Raw genomic sequence first — 21901 nt, forward strand, 5'->3', positions numbered from 1 at the left:
AAGAAATACAGTGAGAATTTGAGGACTCTTATTAAATCACTTCTTACGTCTCCATGGAAGCTTAATACTCATTGGGAGTTGTAGGACATGTGACTTACTTAGCTTAATAAGAACTGCTTTTATCTCTTAAAATAAAAAAAACAGTAGAAGCTAGAAGCCTGGCTCAGTAGTCTGAGGTGGGTCAGTTTTTAATCTAGGTGGAATAAAAGCCAAAAAAAATCTCATCACAGACTGCTCAAGAAACTAGATAGCTCTATTGATTTTGTTTTGGGATTTTTTTCCCCCCTTACGAAACCCTCAAAATATAATTTTCTTCCATATGAAAAATTAAAACCACTGGGCAATCCACATGGATATACACAATGCTCATTTTAACTGCTTGGATGGTGCATCCACTGAAGAGAGTGTTAAATGCTGCTAAACTGACAAGACTTTAGTCTGATTATTTTTGAATGGCATGTGAATGCTGCAGGCAGGGATGCCATTAATAAAGGGCATTTGCTGTTAAAAAAAAAACAAACAAACAACGTACCCTGTGCCCAGGAGAGTCCCCAGCGTTGGTTGATGGGAAATTACCATACATCATGACACCAGCCCTACAGATTTATATCTTTTAGGGTGACATACTATTGGCTGCTAGTTAGCCTCTATGGGAGGGATCACTGCCACTGTCTGTGGCTTCCTCTTCAGGTCCTTATTTGGTAGCTGTTGATAGAGCAAGTCTTTGAGCAGCCGAGCATCTTGACATACATTATTCATTAAGTCCTGGTGTTCAGGAAATATGCATATCCCTAGCTCTTCAGAAATTTCTTCAGCTTGTACAATATGTTTCTTCAACGTTGCCTCTGAATGCTTGGAGTTTCACAAATGGCATTTCTACAATCGGAAGACCACACGTTTGGATTTCATTTCAGAATGCCTCCTGTGCACACAGTTGCTGAGAACCTGAAGATTAGCAAAAAGAATTAGGAAAGAAGGAGTCTTTATTCTTGGAAGTCTTTTGCAGTGTCAGATAAAAAAGAACTGATTACCTTAGATTGGTAGCATAGGAAAAAATACCAAAAATGCCTGAGGCCAACTATTTACTCTCAGTTTCTTGGGGCTACATAAAGGTAGGATTTTCTTTTACCTTTTAAGAACCTTTATTTGTGGCATGTCATTGCGTGTTCACTGGATAACGTGGTAATTTGTGGGTGATATGATTATGAGCACTAGAAACATAAAGTAAAAAATGAGATAACAAGCCTTTGTTCAGCAAGAAGAATGAACTGCACAGTATACAGTCTCTTAGAACTGTGCTGGGACTTTTAAAATAACATTCCTTCAGTGAATGATCAGACTGAGTCTAAAGCCAAAGAAATTCAGAAGAATTTTTTTTCCTTCAGATAAAGGTTGATACAAAACTGTATTTCCAGACATTAAAAGATTTAAAAAACTGCGATACCATTACAATGGGATAGGGTATGAGTAAAGAAACTGAGGATACTGGGTGGATGCATGACTCATACTGGTTTTAATAGCTGAAGAAAGGTGAAATTTTGAACAGTATGTTTCAACAGCATTTTGTGGTAGCCTATGTGTGTGTGACATCTTATTGATTAAAACACTGAAATTGCCAACTTCTAATACTGATCTACATTTTATGTGGGGCAGCTTTGAACTCGCTTGAGACTATAGTACTGCTAGAAAATGAAATTAAATAAGATTTTATCTCTTTTTATGGAAAAGTTTAGCACCAAGGAATCAAATCAATATGCCTGTCAATACACAGAACTGAAATCCACATAATAGAAAACTACACTTGAGCTTTGTTATGGCCATAAAAAATTATGTTTGTGCTTAAAAAAATGATGCTGCTCTTATAATCATTATCAAGTTGTAAAAAAAAAAAAAAAAAAGAAACATCATCCTGTGCTTGACATACAATAACTGTACCAAATCATCTGATTTTAAAGAAAATTCTGATTTCTCCTGAAGTAAATAATGCAAGTATTGAATTAAATTACTGAAAATAACACAAACATTATATTCACACATGACTGAATCTCTTAAAGCTTTCTTGTATCAATAGCTAGTTTTATGATAGATATATATTTCTTAATGTGGAAATGCAAAGCTCTCATTAGGTGATTATGTCCAATTGTGAGCATTGTCAGCTACTGCTGACTTGTTACAATATATTTGCAAGGATTTTGGTCAGTCATCTGTGAAAAAAAATTAATACCATTATGCTAACTAGGTGGATTTCTTTCTTGTTTACCAAAATAATAAGATGAAATCACTTTGCATTCAGCAAAAGGTGAGGTATTTATTCTAATTTATAGAAAGTCTTTCCTGCATTTCCAAACAGCTGCTGTCACATTTCTCCTTGCTAAATTGGAAAAATTCAATCACTGATTTAAATGTTCACTCTTAACTGTTTAGCCCTTAAATTGAGAGACTTTTTTTGCTAATTGAAGTTCAAGAGAGAGCATGGTAGCTATAATTGAGTACACAGGTGACAAAAAAATGTTCTTTTTATAGGCGGTGTCCTATACTGTCTATAGACAATGATTTTAGTTAAGAAGCTAAGTAGGGCTTGAGCACCCTTTTAGTACAGTGCTTTTTGAATTCACACTACAAATAGAGGAAAAATTTGAGAAGAAAAGATGATCTGTTTCTTGTGACATTCAAAACAATCATGTAGAGTATTTATGAAATTCTAAAGATTGAAACATCTTATTCTCAGAGATCATTGTACATGTTTACATCCCTTATTATACATATATTTCCGTATGCTTCAGGCTGTACTTTTATCTCCTGTGAATTTTATTTCAGATAATGCTTGTCATATGGAGTATTTGTCCTCTGTTTTTGTTGAGTATTTTTTCTTGATAGTGATATTATCCTAATGCTAGCCTCTCATAGCTTACGTATAAAAACTAGTGTCTGACCTTCATATTAGTTAAACACATGAAGTGCTTTAACGCAAATCTGTACCTATTAAGAATTTTGTTTATGTATTAGGAATACTGCTAAAATCCAAGATAATTTTGCATTGATAAGCAATATAGACAGAAGCCTTAGATTAATTGGTAAAGCTGACCTATTTTGAATTCCTTGTTTGTTTTATTGTAGAATACAAGACTTTTTAAGTCCAGTAAAATAGTATAGTTTATTCTTTTTTGAGTTAAACGTCTTTTAAAAAAAATTTGTTTCAGAAACAAAATACAGTCATATAAGTTGAATGTTCCAAATATTGAATGAATGTTTCATGGATGTATTCTATTCATGTAAGCTTTTACAAATGTTACCTAGAAAAGAGGCAGCCAGAAAGGTTGAAACTGGGATCTGTTGCCATGTGGATTTGGGAACCAGTGCAGTGAAAGTCTTCAGTTGCCCTTGACCACTTTTGTTTCAGCCTTCACTGGAGTTGGAGCTTGATTAATGCTGAAACTGAAGGACAAGATGGAGCTTTTTGGTCCATGGACTGCCTAGTTAGCCCTAGCTTCGCCTTCAGTACTGGTGCCATAGGCTGTGGTGGTGACAGCCTCTTACAGTCCTTCGGATGGTGCAGGTTTCTCTTGAGGAACAGAAGGCCTGCATGGAAAAGACAATACCAGAACAGGGTATCTGCCCTGAGAGTGGTTCTTTGTGCTTCCTTTCTCAATACACCTAACTGCTGGCTGATTGTTTGACTTAAGCTTTTTGTTATTGAGTCAAGAACTTTATACAAAATTTGTAAAATGTTCTTATGTGTAAACAATAACCCTGTGTATATTAAGCATGCAGCCCAAACTCTTTCATGACCATGTATTGACTCTAGTTAGATCTTTGAATTGATAATTTCTTTATACTATACATGCGAAGTCTTCCCAAAAATGTATCAGTGCTCTTGCTGCCATATGGGAAAATGGTTACTGCAAATATTTGTCTTTTTTTTTTTCTATGTGTCTTTGCTGCCATCAGAAAAGTACCTTATCTTCTCCAAAAAAATGTATATTTATCCTAGGTTGACAGCAGTAATATATATAAGCAGAGATACGCACACACTGGGCTTCAGCTCAGAAGGACCTAAGCAACAAACCTGTTCTTAGGAGGTTAACACTATTTGGGATATTGTTCTCAGTCCATTATCATCAATGTGTGCACTTCTATTGTCATGTATTAGTTTTCACTCCAACAGACTTCCTAGGTTTTTAAATGGAGATAAAATTGCATATGTACTTCTGTCACTTTGGAGAGACTTGTAAAGTTATTTGAATGCTCTGTCTGTATTTGTGTTGAGGGTTCTGCACCTTCTTATCCTCTCTCCCCCACCACACACCTCAGCCGAGATAAAAATCACTAAAATCAATAGAAACAAATGAAATTTTACAAATTCTGCTTAAGAGAATATTTTTAGGATATTTTAGACAATTTTTATGGCTTTTTTGCTGTGACATCAGTATTCAGCAGTGCAGAACTGTATATTAATGCACGTTTTATATCTGCGTATCTCCATTTCTAGGGGGAATTTGTAAGACTATAGTCAAGGAGTGTGATATTCCAAAAGGATGTAATTTTTCAAATCTAACAATGCCTAGTCTTAAGGTGGGAAAATCTCTCTGTCTGAAGAAGAATACAGTATATGCATAGATCAGTCAAAAACCTCTGCTTCTTCCCCTTGCTGAGCTGACAATATCATAATTAAAGTGCATGGTGTATATGTTTATTCATAACAAGAGCTTTGATCACTCTGATTTATTTTCATCAACTGGGAAAGTAGATGGCATTCAGATTTTTAAAATTCTTATTTAAGATATTATCCTTAAGATTTACCACTATTGGGGAAAAGATGGTTTCATGTCTTGTTTGAATTGTTTTGTTGTTGTTTCCAGGAAAGTGTTGTTTCCAGGAATACAAATGATGAGTATGAAGTGCTTTTTTCAAGCACCTAGGGGTGTCTGCTGGATGACTGAAAAAGTGTTGGCTCATGGATGTAACAAACTTCTCTGACTGGCAATAGGATTTTGTGGGAACCATGTCAGAGGCAGAATTTTATTATAAAGTAATTGTGCAGGGCTGTATAAATATGTGGATCATTGAAGGAGCAACTATGTATGGGTGCACATGGGCCCAATGAAATCTTTGAGAAATAGGTAAAATCAGGAAAAAGTGGGAGATTTGTGTTTGGGGGTTTTTTTTCTTAGAAAGAGCATTTTTTTTTTTTTGCTAAAAGGCAAGTTATTAATCAGAGGATTAAGTAATATATAGATATACTGAAACAGGGTATAAGGAATAAAAATACCCGAATATCTTGATCACTGTTTATCTCTTATGGTTTTGGTTTGGTTTTCCGGTTTTGTAATGTTCTCAAAGACCCATTATTGTTCTGCATCAGGAACTGTGGTCTGCATATGGTCTTCAACTTTATCTGATCTAGTGGTGATGAGGGTTGTAAGGCTTTGTCATATAATGCGAAAATCAGAACAGTTCTCTAAACTTTTGCTTAGTCCAGAAGATTGCAAAAAAATGTCAAAGTTTTGTTGCTGTGGTGTCAGTAATATATGAAAAAGACTATGAGGAAATCACACAGCTACAGCTCTTCAAAGCCAAAGGCTTCTCCAGTTGAATTTGCTCTTAGCAGGAGGGCCTTGCAGAAGCTGAGGGACTTATTTTACTGTACACCCACGTTCAGCAGTAGCATAGACTGTTCTGCAGTTCTCATGCAGATGATTGAGCTTTTATGTTCTACTGACTTGTAGGGTGATGGAAGGTGGGAAGATGAGGGTTTGTGTCAAACTAATGGGGAACACAGCATTAGAAAAGACTGTTACGTACCTTCCAGTTGCTAGCACACAACTGTACAATAAATACTGAAGCTGCAGTTTCTGAATGCCATCTGGAGACAAGCTAATCCATGAGATCTTCAGTTTTTGCCTCAATTCCATTTCTCACCTTTATGAGAACAGAAGATAAAGTGTGCAAGCATGACTTAAGTGTATTAAAAGTTTAAAGATAGACTTTTAAAAATGGTCTTAGGATTTTTGGACCAGTCATTTTACTGCTTGGCAAAGTTGGCTTCTTTTTTCAACATTTGACATTGGTGACAAACATTAAACATCGCTAAAGAGGCTGACACTGTTTTTGTCCAGAATGTATAGGTCTGTAGCTCACAGTGTGTGTAGTTGTATTTGCAGTATGGTCCTAATTTTCAGACATGTGTTGAGCACTTGCTAGCACACAACTGTATCTGAGATCAAAGCTGAGCCTTTGGCTTGTGACTAAAGCAGGATTCAGTCTTTGTGGCTCTGGAACTTCCTGAGCTGATGGCATGTCAAGATGGCAGGAAAACGCAGTGGCTAATGTTTAGAGTGTTATATTAAAGGTAATTTTTATTTCGTACAGTGTGAGCAATGCAGTAATTGGTGACTTACAAAGATATTTTGAAGAAAATAACACCTTTCATTATGCAAGGCCTCTTTGAAGAGAGGGCTTTGATAATTCCAGTAGAATGGAAAGGCAGTGGTTGATGTTTACTCCAGTGGTTTTATCTGCTTTGAAGAAGAATAAATTATAAATTACCAGTTTTCAACATAGGTGAATGTTTTAAGGTATATATACTAAGGATAGTTATTGCTTGATGTAATAAATATTCATAACTGGCTGAACAAGGTGAAAGATTATTCTGAAAATGGCACAAATCATTTGCCTTTGTTAAGAAAAAAGATGACCAAGAAATCTAACAACAAAATGAAAGGGTGGCACAATATGTGGCAAAATTTAGTAGTGACAGATGCATGCTAATTTGCACTGGCAAGAGTTGTTGCAATTGTTAATAGTATTGCTGAGTTCTCTTTGTTGGCTATATCAGCGCAGAGCTATAGTCAGTGAAAATGCATCTAAGACAGGAAGAGCTGTATTATGCTATTAACCTGTCAAGCATAATGACACAGTATATCATTTCACCCTGGAGTCTAAAAGGAACCAAGAGAGGCTCAGTGATGAGTACTTAATCAATTATACATTTCCTGGAATATTAGTGTCCACTTCTACCCTATGAAGTGCCTAGAGTGAATTGCTAACTTAGAGGGAAGTGGAAGGTGTTTCCACAGGTGGGTATTTTCTACGCCAGTGTTTCATAGAGATGAATATAGTTTTCTGAAGTCAAATCATTGGGGTGATCAGGTATAATAATTTTAGGTCAGAGACAACATTACCTATTGGCTTGTAAGAAACACATTGGCTTGTAGGAAATCAGTATGATATTTTGGTTGTTTTGAGCAATGCTGTCAAGTACGTTTGAGTAGATTAATGAGGAGAGGTAAGATAAAACTGAAATATTACCACATGAATTGCAAAAAAAATGCAAAAAATAGATTAATTTACAAATATGATGAGAAAGCTGGTAGCGAACAGGTAAATACCTTTGTATTTAGTTTTGAAATGAAAATAAAAAAATTGGAAAGACAATAACATTATTTGTGTGTATACGTATGTCTTAGAGTTTTCAGTTACTAGTAGGACATTGAATCCCTGTGGTGCATTTTAGGAGGTTAAGAATTATGATTGATGTTTTCCAACCCATGAATAAGTTGGTAGGTATAGCGACGTTACATGGATTTCTACTTTCAGAGTTATCTTACTGTAGTATATATTCATGACATCATGTCCTTTCCCCAGTTATAAATTGATTGCATTTTCTTGTCCTAACCTACATCTTAATCACTGACTTTATGCTTTTTTTTGTTTTGTTTTCCAGTTTAAAAGAATGCTCAACCGGGAGCTAACCCACCTATCTGAAATGAGCAGGTCAGGCAATCAGGTCTCAGAATATATATCAAACACATTCTTAGGTAAGACTATGAAGAGTTAACTTTTTTGCCTTGTGGATGTTTTTTATATCTCTCTGGGCTGTTTTAGAGCTTAAAAGCAAGTGGCCTTACATATTAATTTCTGCTTTCAGAAACTGTGCATTTAGCATCTCATTGTTCAGTGTTTGTGCAGAGAAATCAGTTTAGATCCATTTCCTCACAGCTCAGTCAGTGTGTGTATGTAATTTCCCTGTGTATGTAATTACAGATAAATATTCATATATATATTTTCCTGTAACATTACAACTACTATATTGCTACCGTATTAAGAAAGTAATACATAATGAATTAATTATATGTTAAAAAGAAGTCTTCCCCTATATTTTCCTTACAGGAATTGCAGAGAGGTTTCAGTGTGCTAGAAGCATGCAAGAACAAATAACCTCACAAAACCTCATAGCATGCAGTTAAGATACTTTGGTATTCCCTGCCTGCACGTGTGTGGGTAGATGAATAATTAAGTCAGCATCTAAACAAACTTTTGCTGGGAAAATTTGTGCAGCTGAAGAGCCTGATCTGGTGGGATGTGAGCATTAACAAAAGCCCAGCGCAATATTACAGAGTGTGGTTCCTCCTCTATGTTTTTTTTTTCTTTCCTAAAATTCATGAAAATCAATAAAACTTCATTCCATGGTGTTGATTTTGAATATGAAGATAAAGATACTACACCAATCTCAAACATGCTTTGAGCAAAACACCATTTATTCATAAAGGCTGTGCATATAAGGAGAGGCGCAGCTGAATACATCCCAATCAGGATAACAAGTCCTTTACAAAGTGCCAGTCCTGTGTGTTAAGATCCATCTTGTTCTGTGTGAGATACAATAGCTGATGCTTTTCATGTTTGGTTTTTTTTTTAAAGAAGCGGGGTTTTTTAAAGTACATTTTATCCTCTCACCATGTCCTAAATTAATTGCTTAGTGTCTGTTCAGTTGGCCCACAGTTGCAGGAGTGGCCGAGAGCTGAGAGCTGCGGCACAGCAGGGTTACAGATAGTGAGAGGGGGATGAGCCTTTGTCATGGAGAAGAGGCAATACTGCCCAGCTTCAGAAGACCTGAAAGTCACATTGTACAGTTGCCTGAGAGGATGATCCACTTAGGTTGAAAAGACTGAGATGCCAGCTTCTGCTTGCTTTTACTTGAAAACTTAAGACTTACTTTGACAGGGTAAGGAAATGCATCTGGCAGCCTTTCGCATGAGCTCCTGAGCAGCAAGAGGGCTGGAAAGGCAATCACTTCTAAGTTACTGAGCCATGGGGACTGTTTTGCGTCTTCATGAAAAACTTGGATACTTAAAAATGTAGACCTAAGAGCAATACAATGGTGGAAACACCTCATTTACAGATGTATTGCTTAAATAGAGTATTTTCAAAATATGCAGTCTAAGTATATAGGTTGTGAGCAACTATGTAAAGAGGGAAAACATTCTCTCCATAGAAAAATTTAATCATTCTAGTTATTAGATGCATTAAATACAGACTAGTAACTCTACTTATTAGTTATTGTCTAATTTTTTTTTTAATATATAATCTATTTCCTGAACATCTACAGACTTTCTCACATTTGTAAGTTAGGAATGTGTCATGAGAAAACAGTATTTTCTGTTCTTCTTATACTTTAAAAAAAGGGTCTGTTTCCCATAGGGCTAAATGACATGTGTGAAGCTATTTATAATGGCAACAAATACATTCTATGTGTAAGAATTAAGGCTCCTACATTGCTTATAATAATATGTGAGGTTTTTCTTTTGCAGCATCATTAACCTGTTTTCTATGAATGGAAAATGTTTGAGAACCTGTCATTGAGCATAGCACAAACAGGGTCAAAATGGCAAGCTGTCTTCTCTGGTTGTTCAGATGGGTACAGCCCCATGTGCTCACAGTTAAAAAAGCAAAATTTCTGTCTAATTTCTCTGGAGATCTGAAGTCATTCAGACAGACACTTCCTTCCACTTGAGTTAGTCTGACAGCTCAGCTTATGCATTTTTCTTAGATGGGTCTAAACTTTTGTGCATATGACCAAAACCATAAACATCAAAGCACAAACACGAGTCACTGCTCCTCATCTGTTGTTAGTTTGTACCAAAGGCTGCAGTGCTGCACCTCCCCTTTTCTCCATATGAGGAGAATGGTGAAGAATCGGGGCAATCAGGTAACTTGGAGCTGCAGGTTAAAACTTGGTGACATTTCTGTGAGATGTCTATTAAATGTGGCTGCTAAAGGGTAATTAAAAAAAAAGAGGAAGAAAAGTGAAGAAGCAAACACTTAACAAGCTGGTAACTAGAAAGAGACTTGCTGACCTCATCTGGTTTCAAACTCTATAGTGAAAATGAATATTGCAGGAAAAAAAAAAAGACATATTTTAAAAAACCCAAATTTTCTTATTTTCATTTTTAAAATTTAAGGTTTTTTTAAATTTGTTTTGGCTCACCTCCTGTGTTAAAAACATCTTTTCTGGATTTTCCTGGTTTTACTGGTATGTTCCTTAAGGGCTAGAATAGGTGGAGGTACATTTCAACATTTCAGGTACATTTAAAGGGAATAATTAGAAGTCTACATTGAAATACAGTATGAATAAAAGGAACAAAAAAATAATGCAAGTTCCTAACTGTTTTGGCAAGAGAGTCCTTTGTTGAACTAACTTGGGTTTTTTCAGGGACCACAGATGTCTTCAATGCTCCACAACCCCATGCTTTGTCTACAGCAATTATCTTGCAAATATGCTTTACTCTCAGTTTAATCCTTGTCTAAAGTTTCGCTGGCACATATGTTGATGAGTTATATGAAGAGATGCTACTGATACTGCTATAGAGGCAAAAGCCCATCAAAAAAATCAGGGTTTTAGCAAAGCTGTTGTTTTGTTGTCGTTATTGACTCTGGTTTGGAGGTGCAGAAACACACTGCGCTGCTGACATGAACTGCCTCTACAAAGTGCAGTAGATGTGGCTGACAAAAGGCTTTCCAAGTTACTAAGTCCTGTGGTCCTTAGTAGACAGGACCAGTCCCCAAATATTAGGTCCTTTGAATCCTGAAAAAGTTTTTAAAGATTTGCATGAAGACACTGTTTGGATTGTTTTTGAAACACAATTTCAGAGAGTATTTTTCCTGGAAAAGAAAAAAAAATTAAATTTTCTTGCAAAATGGATTCCTGTTAACACTTTTAAAACTAAAAGATTGACCCTTTTTACAGCATGAGGGGTGCGGGAGAAGTTGTAATCAGACAGAGACAAGTTCCTTTTAAAGCCAGTCCAGAAATAATAAGGCAATTTGAGTAATAGAGATCTGCTTGTAATGAAGTATAGGTCTATGTTTATCTTTTCATGTTTTCACCACTCTTGATATAAAGTATCTGTTGCAAAATCTTCTAACATTAAAAAGGTTTTGTAAAGAGTTACAATATCCATACAATGCAACTCAACAGTGAATTTTATAATAATTGTAATTTTTTTAATAATTATCTTTTTATTAATTCTTTTGAAGACAAACAACATGAAGTTGAAATCCCTTCTCCAACACAGAAAGAGAAAGAGAAAAAGAAGAGGCCGATGTCCCAGATCAGTGGAGTCAAAAAACTCATGCACAGCTCTAGCCTAACTAATTCCAGTATTCCCAGATTTGGAGTTAAAACAGACCAAGAAGATGTCCTTGCCAAGGTAGAGAATATATAAATTCTTGAATCTAAACCATTGAATTAAAAGAGAGCATGGACTTGTCAGTCTTATTCCATCCTCTGCTTATAAACATTGATTTCAAACTGTAGCACCAAGTGCTGGTCTCACTTGAAATAATCCAAATTTGCTGAAGTGGAAGAATAGCAAGTAAAATTAGAATCAAGCCATAAGGGTTAATTTCAGCACGAACAGGATTTCATCTGGAGATGGAATGTAAATTAGCATTTGTGTATGCATTAATAAAGCTGCTTATTTGTAAATAGTATCTGAAAAATGAAAAGCAAATATACCATGTACTGTCACAGGAATGAAAATATACAACCACCCTAATTTTTAAATATGCACAACTGGTATATAGCACTAGAGCTATCCTTCCTATTTTTAGTTGTATCATTTTATGTACATCCTTAGTGGTTTTTTTTTAGTGAAATTTCCTATGATGTTTTTGCATGAGCAGCTAACTACTTGGCAATAACAGAAAATTGGTATGAAGGCATTTTTTTATTGAGTTTTGCATTTTAAAATATGCCTATCCTTACATTTTCAGGAATCTTATTTGAAGAGTGTTTCTGAGGAGAGAGCAGCAGAATTGTAGCATCTCTGGAGGTTTTCTCCTCACTGAACGTTGTTGTCAGTGGGCAATGAGATAGCAAAGTGTGTTGGTTAAACTCATTCAAGACACTATAGTATGTTTCCCTCTGGCACTCTTTCCTACTTAGGGAATTAAAATCTGAAAAGTTGCTAGATACAAATTCCAGTTTCAAGATTAGTAGCAGCACCAGAGTTTAGCCATTCCGAAGTTTAGCATGTAACTTTCTCGGTGGAAGGTTTGAATCTTCATGAATATTGTTTGCAATTGTTTCAGTTAAAAATTGCTGGAATTTGTGTGTTAGGTTGTTTGACCTGTTTATTGCTTGATTCTACTCTAGGAACTAGAAGATGTGAACAAGTGGGGCCTTCAGGTTTTCAGAGTAGCAGAGTTATCTGGAAACAGACCTTTGACTGTCATCATGCACACTATTTTTCAGGCAAGTAGGAGCAAGTAGGGTTTTTGCTTGTCTTGGAGATTTTTCTGTGCTTTGTAATCTAATTGTTTTTCTTTTGCTTTTAAAGGAACGGGACTTGTTAAAAACTTTTAAGATTCCAGTAGATACTTTAATAACTTACTTGATGACCCTTGAAGACCATTACCATGCAGATGTGGCATATCACAATAACATACATGCTGCAGATGTTGTTCAGTCAACCCATGTGCTGCTATCAACCCCAGCGTTAGAGGTAAACTACACTGAGGAGGAAAAGTGGTAGTCATGAGAGAAGAGAACATCCTGAGAGTCTTCTAAACCAAATCTTAGTTTTGGCCATATTTTTAAAAGAAATCTTAACATTTCTTCCATGAGTATCTTTTTTTTTTTAAAGATACTTTGTGAGGATCAAAGTTTATTTACATGTAAATATTGGTCAAAAAACATCACATATTTTTCTTTTAAATCATGCAGATTTGTGCTGTCATAACCTTTTTCATTGTAACACAACGCATATCTTGTTTCCACCATCACATTATTAATACTGCATTCTGTTCTATCATTATTGCCCATGTGGGATTCTCACTAACCACAGTGAGTGGAATTGCTTAGGAAAGATAGTGATAAAATAGGGTTTCCTCAGTAGGGCCTTTTTGGGGTTTTTGTTTATTTTTCAGGGTATTTTTTACTTTTGCGTATTTATTCTGGTCCTAAAAGACTAATTTTTTATTTGTTTCTAAGGCAGATTGGAACATATACTAAATTTTCACTAGACTATCTCTTTTTTTTCTTTCCTTAAATATTTTTAAATTGTTTAGAAAAAATCATATGTTCTTCTCATAGTAATTCTCTTGTTGAAAGTTCTTAAATCTCTGAAGTTGGACAAAAGGGAGATTTTCTCTTTTTTAAGTACAGTTCAGATCTTACTATAGCAAACATCGATATATTCTATCATACTGTTGGGAAAAGGCAGGTAAAGCAAGCTGTTGAGGTTTTAGTAATTCAAAAAGATTTGCCTTCATTTTCAAGAATGTTTTGTCTGTGTTTTGTCTGTTTTTCATAATGACCAGTCTTTCATGTTACTGATACATCTACTTTCTTCTTAAAAAGAGGGTTATAAATGGACATTAAGACTGTTGGAAGGTTTTGATCCTCAGAGACTTGGGAATTTTCTTGCTCATGAGAAGGAAGATCGATAATGTTCTTAAAACACCACTGGCTTCACCAAACAGCTGGACTAGTCATTAGTAACATTTTGGGGGTTTTTTTCTACATCAGGTTTTTTTCCTCATGGCCTTTTTTTCAGCAGAGCTTTAGCTGGTAAAATGGCGATGTCTGCCCGGTGCCACTGCTGCTCTACACACTCCTGAGCTGTTCTTGATCATTTATGAAAGCAGTTATATAATGTGGGTGCTTCTGACAACAGGAGACTGGGCTCACTGACATTCCAAGTCCGTTTCAGTGCTCTCTTCCTATCTTCCTAATAATCTCATGAAAATGGAAAGATCACTAACTGTTAAGTAAGATGTCTTGTAGGCTGTCACCATTTTCTTTAGCATCATGTAGGAGATGTGCATATTTCAAGTACAGGACAATACATAGGAGTCAAGCTGAAATATTTAACTTCAATTTGTTCTGTAAGTTAGAAAACTGTCCTTAATTGTCTAATAAAAGTGGATTTATTTACAGACTGAAGCTGGAAATACTTCAGTTGTGACAGAATTTAGTGATGCTTTCAGTATGAAATACAGATCATTACTTCAGTGAAACTCAAAATATTTATGAGATTGTACATATTTGATGATTTTACAAAAGGTTGTGATAGCATATGTATAAAGTCTCTAGAGCTGGTAGTGTATTTCAGATTTTTTTTGCTTGTTCTGATCTAGATTCAAAGTAGGGTCCTTTTTATTGAAAACCCTTTCTCACTGATTAGTGATTGTCATTTCTGTTTCGTGATTTTCTAGGCAGTGTTCACTGATTTGGAAATTCTTGCAGCAATTTTTGCCAGTGCCATACATGATGTAGATCATCCTGGGGTTTCAAACCAGTTTCTTATCAACACAAGTAAGTCTGATGTTCGGTGTTTTTTTCAGAAATTTGCTGCAAGATCTGCTACATAGCACCTGAAAAATATACAGTTCGTTCCTTGTTTGCTTCTATCTGTAACTTTTCTCAGTAAATAGACAGGTATTTGTATTTTAAACTGGATGTTATTTTGCATTTCTTGTAACTTTAGAAATACTTTACATAGTACCCTCTAGCAAGACTTACTAAGAACTATAAACCTGGCATTCTTTCAATTTATTGGATGTGGTCTCTCCCAGAAAATAGCTGATTTACATTAAATGAATAAACTTGTAGGAGAAAAATGAAGGAAGATTAAATAAAAAAAAATTTAAAAGGAAGACAATAGTTTATTTGTTTTTATTGGAAGCATATCATATGACCAATAACAGAAATTCAGAAAACAGGTTTCTTTTTTGCAAACTAACTGTCAGGCCTATCTCTCTCTCTGCTTGGATGCTGTACTTGGCTTTTCATCTCTCATGCATAGTGGACTGAATTTTCTCAGCCTGTTCCTGAAGACTCTGGCAAATCTGTTTGTTCTTTTTTTGACCCTAATGTCATCTACAAATTTGAAACCCAGCGTACTTGTTCTGCATTTCTCAAGGCTGTTGTCTGCAGCATTGCTGAACCACTCTCCACTTTTTAGTCTTCTACTGAAAGACACTGTTAGCTTCTTTGAACCTGATTGTGACACATTTACTGAACGGCTTGTTGCCCCAGTGTAACCTGCTTTGATTTCATTGGCATATGTCACTATCATCAGTGTGTAGTACTTCATAGGTCAGTACATCATACTGCTATTTCTTTTGCTGTCTGAACTTCTTTTATGATAACTGACCCAGAAGTTTAGAGTTGAAATAATGATAACAGTCCAAGCATAGAAGAAGAAAAAGCAACAGAAATGGAAACATACCTAGGTTTGTGTCTTTTACCCATTTGGTTGCACATTTATAGATATTTTGCACATGAGTGTATATATATATTGCACTGGTGCTAAAATAGAATGACCCCAAATCAGCAGTACAGTTTTAAGAAGGGAGCTCCTCCTCTGGCTCATTGCTGCTGTGTATTCAAAGATGTTCATTCCAGTTTAGTCTTCATCCAGTTTTGTTTGTCTTAATGGCCTGAGGGCCACCCTATAATGAAATCGAATTTGATGACTCATCTGCATGGAGGAGGATTGGGATTGACTCTTGATTTCTATTTGGGTTTTTTGTGCTTTATTGGTAACTAGTGCAGTTCAGCAACATAGGATAGGCAGAGAGTGATCAAAATTTGGGCACAAACCAATGTATAATACCTGAATTTTTAAGAGTGGGCATATGTAAGTAAAGTTTTTCTTTGCTTGCTTAATCTGATATTGAGTATCAGGATATATTAGTGTCTCTGAGGTTTTATGAGGAAATAACAGAGTTGTTCAGGTTTAAATGGGACGACTGGCTAGTTGAAGGGAGAGTGGTGTTACATAAAGCTTTCACTTTCAGGCAGATGGTTAAAATTCAGCTAAGATAGTCATTCTGATGCTGATACTTAGAAGAAATATCTTGGTTTTCTCAGTTCAGGTTTTGATAGAGGAGGCTCCTTTGTCAGTCAGCTAACCTAATTAATTGGAACAGCTGTTGCCAAGCTGGAAGAAACAAAGGGATTTTGTCTCTTTTAAATTTTTCTGTGTACAGGGAATAAACTGTAGGGACAGAGACAGAAAAAGACCATCTAATGTAGGTCTCTCAAATCAAAAAAAAAACTCTACTTTTTTTTTCCAGTGAACCTTAAAATGTATTAAGATTTCACTAAGAAGTATAAGAATACATTTTAAAAAAAAATCATAGACTTAGTTATTTAAAGTATGTACATATTTGCCGTATTTTTGGCTTATTCTTTTATAATTAGTATCATGATTTTTCTGAATATTATTTTCCTATTTAAAGTCTATTACAGAATTGTCAAAGAAACTGACCCTCTTGAATGCTATTAAAGAATAAAAAAAATGAATCGCATTAGCATCAACAGAGATGCTTATTTGATGACTGTAACTGTCTTTCCAGAAAAATATTCTTGAAGCTTATAATGTGTTACAGAGGTTACCAAGGGGGAACTTTCTTCCGTTTTCACATCTATTTCAAAGCTGAGTACATTTGAGCTCTGTGTAGCTCCAGCACATCCAAAGTATTTTGACAATGTTGAGTGTTTTGCAGTTGTGGTTCATCAGAAGGCTTTGAAAGGAAAGTCACCTTTGTAACAAAAATAAGTAGGCAAGCTTTGTATGTGTTCTGTGAAAGATGAGAGATCATTTTACAAACTTGCTTTCTTTCTACTTCTGCTGTTATAGTTTTGCTGCCATTGGGATAAGGAAAGACAGAGGAAGAGTTTCCTGATTCAATAGATCGGTTTATTCAAGACAGGAGAGGAAGATAGCAGGAGAATAGATAATGAGATTAATGAAATCTGAAGATCCAGAGCTTTTAGAGCTCTCCCATTGAGACAGAGGCATTTTAAAACATAGCTGTCTTAAAAGAAATAAAGAGGAAAAAAGTAGAATAGACTGATGTGTGGTTAGACTTAGGATAGAACAGCTGTAATAAATAGTTAATGTTAAGTTAATATTGCACATGACAAGTATGATTGCATAAAAAGTATTAGGGATTTTTATGACACATTTATTTACAAGTCTTAAAGTATATGCAAGCTGACTGCATGGTATTCCTGGGTAGAAGCTAAAGCTGTGCAGAAAGTTTTAGTAACTGCTTTTGTCAGAGCTGTCTGTTCAGCAGTTCTAAGCAGACAAATGTAGACCTTATCTGTGTGCCTTAGCACAGGCGTGGCTGTGCAGGTGTACATTATTCTCACAGCCATGTGGGGTGACAGAGTTAAGAATACTTCTGTTGGCAAAGGCAGCATTACAACCAGAATCAGGCACTGACCATGCCTTGAGTATGAGGCTGCAGGCAAGGCCACTGTGTGCATTTTCAAGCCACATGACGTTAAAAGACCAGAAGCATAGCTGTTACCATCCTAATGAGCCTCCTCTCAACATACCCAGTTGTCATGGACTAATGACTGTAGGCCTAGTTCGGTAGGCATCTGAGTGTCTTAGCTAACTGCAGAAAGAAATTATTTGAAAACCAAGATGTCTGCTAGCTGCAGCAGACTAGCAACAAAGCCTCAGCTATGTATTTCCAGGTCTGAGTGCTGGAAAGCTGAAACTTGCCTAACAATAGAATTTTAGTTGTCATGTTGGATGGAGGCATGAGAACACATCAGAGTGTGTTTTAGTTGAGGTGTGGTTATGTATGTAATATTTTCCAAGTGACCGCATGCAGATATGAAAAGGTATTCTGAAAATTACTTTCTCAGGTTTTTTTCTAGCTTGCCACTCAAGGCACATGTACATGCATCACTGCAAAGCATTGTCTTTGGTTTTCTCAATGTGCTTTGCCTCGACCTGTTAAGATGTTCAGTCATTAATTCTGTAACTTTTGATACAGTGTGAACTACAGGAAGGCTATTTCTAAAAGATTATCTGTAAATCTTATTATGAATGAAAATGAATTTAAAAAAAAATCTTAAGATTTTGTAGAAGCATAGGCTTTAGTAACGTTCTGGCGGGCAATTGTTATTGCAGATTCTGAACTTGCCTTGATGTACAATGACTCATCAGTACTGGAGAATCATCACTTAGCTGTGGGTTTCAAGCTGCTGCAAGAAGAAAATTGTGACATTTTCCAGAATTTGACCAAAAAACAAAGGCAGTCATTGAGGAAAATGGTCATTGATATTGTGAGTTCTGCTTGAGATTCCATCTTCCATAGAGCTAGTAAATTGAATAATAAAGTGCAGAAGCATATTATGATAAATTAGGCATGTAAACAATGAAGTAAAAGTTTGAATTTTTATCATGTGATATCCAAACATGAACAGTGGGTTCCTTTAAGTTTCAGTAATCATCGAATAATATTTTTAGAAGGTATACAATTCCGTTTCAAGCTGGTTTTATACTGACATGTATGTCATTCCACCATCACAGTAAGAAATTTGATACTGAATTGATGGTGAATCTTGGCTGACCAGATCATTTTGAACAATTCTGAACAATCATTTTATCATAGTCTTAAAGTAACTAAAAGGAAAACGTACTATTACGGACACAAGTGACTTACATGGCTCAGCTTTTTAGCTTGTATTCAGACACAAAAGTTATGGGTTCCTCCAAAAACTGTTTGTTTAAATGTTCAAAGTTTTTTTTTAAAAAAAAAAAAAAACAAACAAAAACAAAAAAAAAAACAAAAAAAAAAACCAAAAACACACACACCAAAAAACACAGTAGAATAATTTACATAGTGTTCATTTTTTGTTTGTTTCTTTCAAGGTCCTTGCAACAGATATGTCTAAGCATATGAATCTACTGGCTGATCTAAAAACTATGGTTGAAACTAAAAAAGTGACCAGTTCTGGTGTTCTACTTCTTGATAACTATTCAGACAGGATTCAGGTAAGAAAATTCATCTGCAATTGGTCACTTGTATTAATTTACAAACTTAATAACATTGGCTTCCCCATTCTCCAGCATGAATTAGATAAGCTATGTGCTCTCGCACCATGACTTGCTACTTCCCTCTGTTTCCTAACTATGTCATGGTCTGAGTGACTCTCTGAGAGAACAATGAAGTGCTAGAGTAGTTCTGAACTGAATGAAATTTTGGCCTTCCCTTCAAATTATCAGCATGTGATTGTCTTTCTCAGAAAGATATCCTGGCCTTTATACAGGCCAGGATCAGCAGAAGCAAGGTAATTCATGGCTGTTACTGCAAATGTGAAAAACACCCAAGCACATAAGGTCTTGCTGTTTAGAATAAATCTTTTACTACATTTTCAAGAAGGTTTCAGAGTCACCAGAAGTGTAAATGGAAAGGGAGCTGCTATTCTGCAGTGTAATAACACCACAATGTGTTCAATCTATTTCAGGTTCTTCAGAATATGGTGCACTGTGCAGATCTAAGCAATCCAACCAAGCCGCTCCATCTCTACCGCCAATGGACGGACAGAATAATGGAGGAATTTTTCCGTCAGGGAGATCGGGAAAGAGAGAGGGGAATGGAGATAAGTCCCATGTGTGATAAGCACAATGCATCTGTAGAAAAATCACAGGTAATTGATTTCAGTAGGCACATAAACATTTTGACAGAAAAGGATGGTACATAGCCATGTTTTGAATAATTTCTGAATGCACTATTTCCTTTTTTCTACTGAGTTAATTAAATCAACTCCTGAGTAGTAAGTGCAGGGAACTGAGATTTTTACTATGAAAACATAGTGCATCTCTGTATTTGCTGAAGGGATTCCATCAGTGTCATGACTTGCAATGCAGCATACGCATCAAAAGAGATTATTGTACAGCTGCTCACTAGGGTTTCATTCAAAATGAGAATTATGTATAAAGCAGCTGTTTGGCTGACTAGATGCAGTACAGTTATTTGGATTGAACAGTTCACTTGAAAACAAATCCTTTCCAAGTTCTTATCCAATATCCTGAATCAGACTTTTGAAATGTAAAAGACTTTATTTACTACATAAACTGGTATGGTTTCCTGTCAGCCAACTTTAAGGGTGATGCGTACAGTGTCTCTTAATAGCATTCTATTTCTCATACTTTGCATGACTTATAAGCATAATTATTTATTAATAATTATATTTTTTTATTATTTGAAACAGGTGGGTTTTATAGACTACATTGTTCATCCTTTGTGGGAGACGTGGGCAGATCTTGTTCACCCAGATGCCCAGGATATCCTAGATACACTGGAGGACAATCGAGAATGGTACCAGAGCACAATCCCTCGAAGTCCCTCTCCTGCACCTGATGACCAGGAAGAGGGAAGGCAGGGTCAAACTGAGAAATTTCAGTTTGAACTAACACTGGAGGAAGATGGTGAATCAGACACTGAAAAGGACAGTGGAAGTCAAGTAGAAGAAGACACCAGCTTCAGTGACTCCAAGACTCTTTGCACCCAGGATTCAGAATCCACTGAAATTCCTCTTGATGAGCAAGTAGGGGAAGAAGTAGAAGAGGAGGAGAACCAAACAGAACCCTGTGTGGTCGAAGATCATTCTCCTGACACGTAACAATGAAAATGCAGTCTCTTTCTCTCTTATACTCTCTCCCTTTCTTTTCCTCTTTCTCTCTGAGTTTTTTCGTTTTGTTTTGGATATTTTTTTTTTAATTTAGGTAGTGGTTTCCAAAGTGTGTGTCATATACTACAACCATGGTCACAACTTGCTGTCATCTGCCAGGACAATTGTTGATCAAAACTGACATTGATGACTCAGTTTGGCACTCAGGAATATCGTAACCAGAATTTTCACCTCAGTGGCATCAGAAAGCAGGGGGAGAACATCCATAAACTACATTTTAATAAGCTCTGCATTTGGCAGATTCACTTAAATAAAGCAAATATTTTCAGAGGAGTACCACCTGCAACCAAATGCTGGTGTGCTTTGATAGTTTTTGAATTCATTGTATTTTGCAAGCAAAGCATTGCATAATGTTCATCTTGAGAGGAAACAGATAGAAAACAAATTGAGGTTCCTACTGGAAAACAAATTCATGTAAATGATGGGACACAACATGATTGTTACCAACAGGAAGATGAGCTGTGAAAATTGCATAATTTTCTAACTTCAAGTCTTCCTGAGACATGACTGAAAAAAGTGTGACCCAGTGGGTTGCACTAACCTCTCCATTTTGTATAATATGTGAGAGACCTTTTGTAGAGCTTACTTTTATTAAGTGTACCAAGGTATTATATTAAAAAAACAAACCACTTTCGTCTGACAAGGGTTATTTTTTTTCCAAAGAGGAACTTGCAAGTTTTCAATACAGATCTGTGCTACACTGGATAATACTTCTAGGGTTTTTTTTTTTGCTTGAGGTTTTTTGTTTGTTTGTTGTTTGGTTTTGTGGTTTTTGTTTGTTTGGGGTTTTGTTTGGTTGTTTTTTTGTTCATTTTTTTGTTTTGTTTTGGGTTTTTTTGTTTGGCTGGTTGGTTTGGTTTTGTTATTTTTACCTTAGAATCTTGTGGTATTATTGAGTTGTAAAAGTCTATTTTATATATTAGTGAGTTCCAGGAATATCCTTTGTGTTACATTTTTTTGTATAATAGCTTTTTTTTGTTTGTTTCTTTGTTTTTCATCACAATTTTCCCAAATGTATTAGTGGACTTACATAGTGCTCTTGCCCTCATAGTGACCTGATCCTGCCAGTTCTCTCTTACCACAAGAAGTGGTCCTGTTGATACCAACTACAGC

The 21901-nt window shown here is 35.7% G+C and overlaps 1 protein-coding gene across 4 annotated transcripts in view; it reads left to right on the top strand.

The window, feature by feature from the left end:
* PDE4D (phosphodiesterase 4D) overlaps positions 1 to 21571 on the top strand; it is a 340514-nt gene extending 318943 nt beyond the window's left edge. For 3 of the 4 annotated variants that reach the window (XM_018070368.1, XM_018070370.2, XM_018070369.2), the window contains 9 exons: positions 7724 to 7817; positions 11314 to 11486; positions 12434 to 12532; positions 12618 to 12782; positions 14497 to 14596; positions 18222 to 18376; positions 18966 to 19088; positions 19562 to 19744; positions 20309 to 21571. In XM_018070368.1, coding sequence (XP_017925857.1) covers positions 7724 to 7817; positions 11314 to 11486; positions 12434 to 12532; positions 12618 to 12782; positions 14497 to 14596; positions 18222 to 18376; positions 18966 to 19088; positions 19562 to 19744; positions 20309 to 20719 — 1503 coding nt within the window. In that variant the 3' untranslated portion in view covers positions 20720 to 21571. Of the gene's footprint in view, positions 1 to 752; positions 1113 to 7723; positions 7818 to 11313; positions 11487 to 12433; positions 12533 to 12617; positions 12783 to 14496; positions 14597 to 18221; positions 18377 to 18965; positions 19089 to 19561; positions 19745 to 20308 lie in introns of those variants that run through there. The other variant, XM_018070371.1, reaches the window with a different exon arrangement.
* Positions 21572 to 21901: the final 330 nt, after the last annotated feature.

Source organism: Manacus vitellinus, unplaced genomic scaffold (assembly GCF_001715985.3).
Source record: "Manacus vitellinus isolate BGI_N305 unplaced genomic scaffold, ASM171598v3 scaffold_18_pilon, whole genome shotgun sequence".
NCBI classification, from domain to species: Eukaryota; Metazoa; Chordata; class Aves; order Passeriformes; family Pipridae; genus Manacus; species Manacus vitellinus.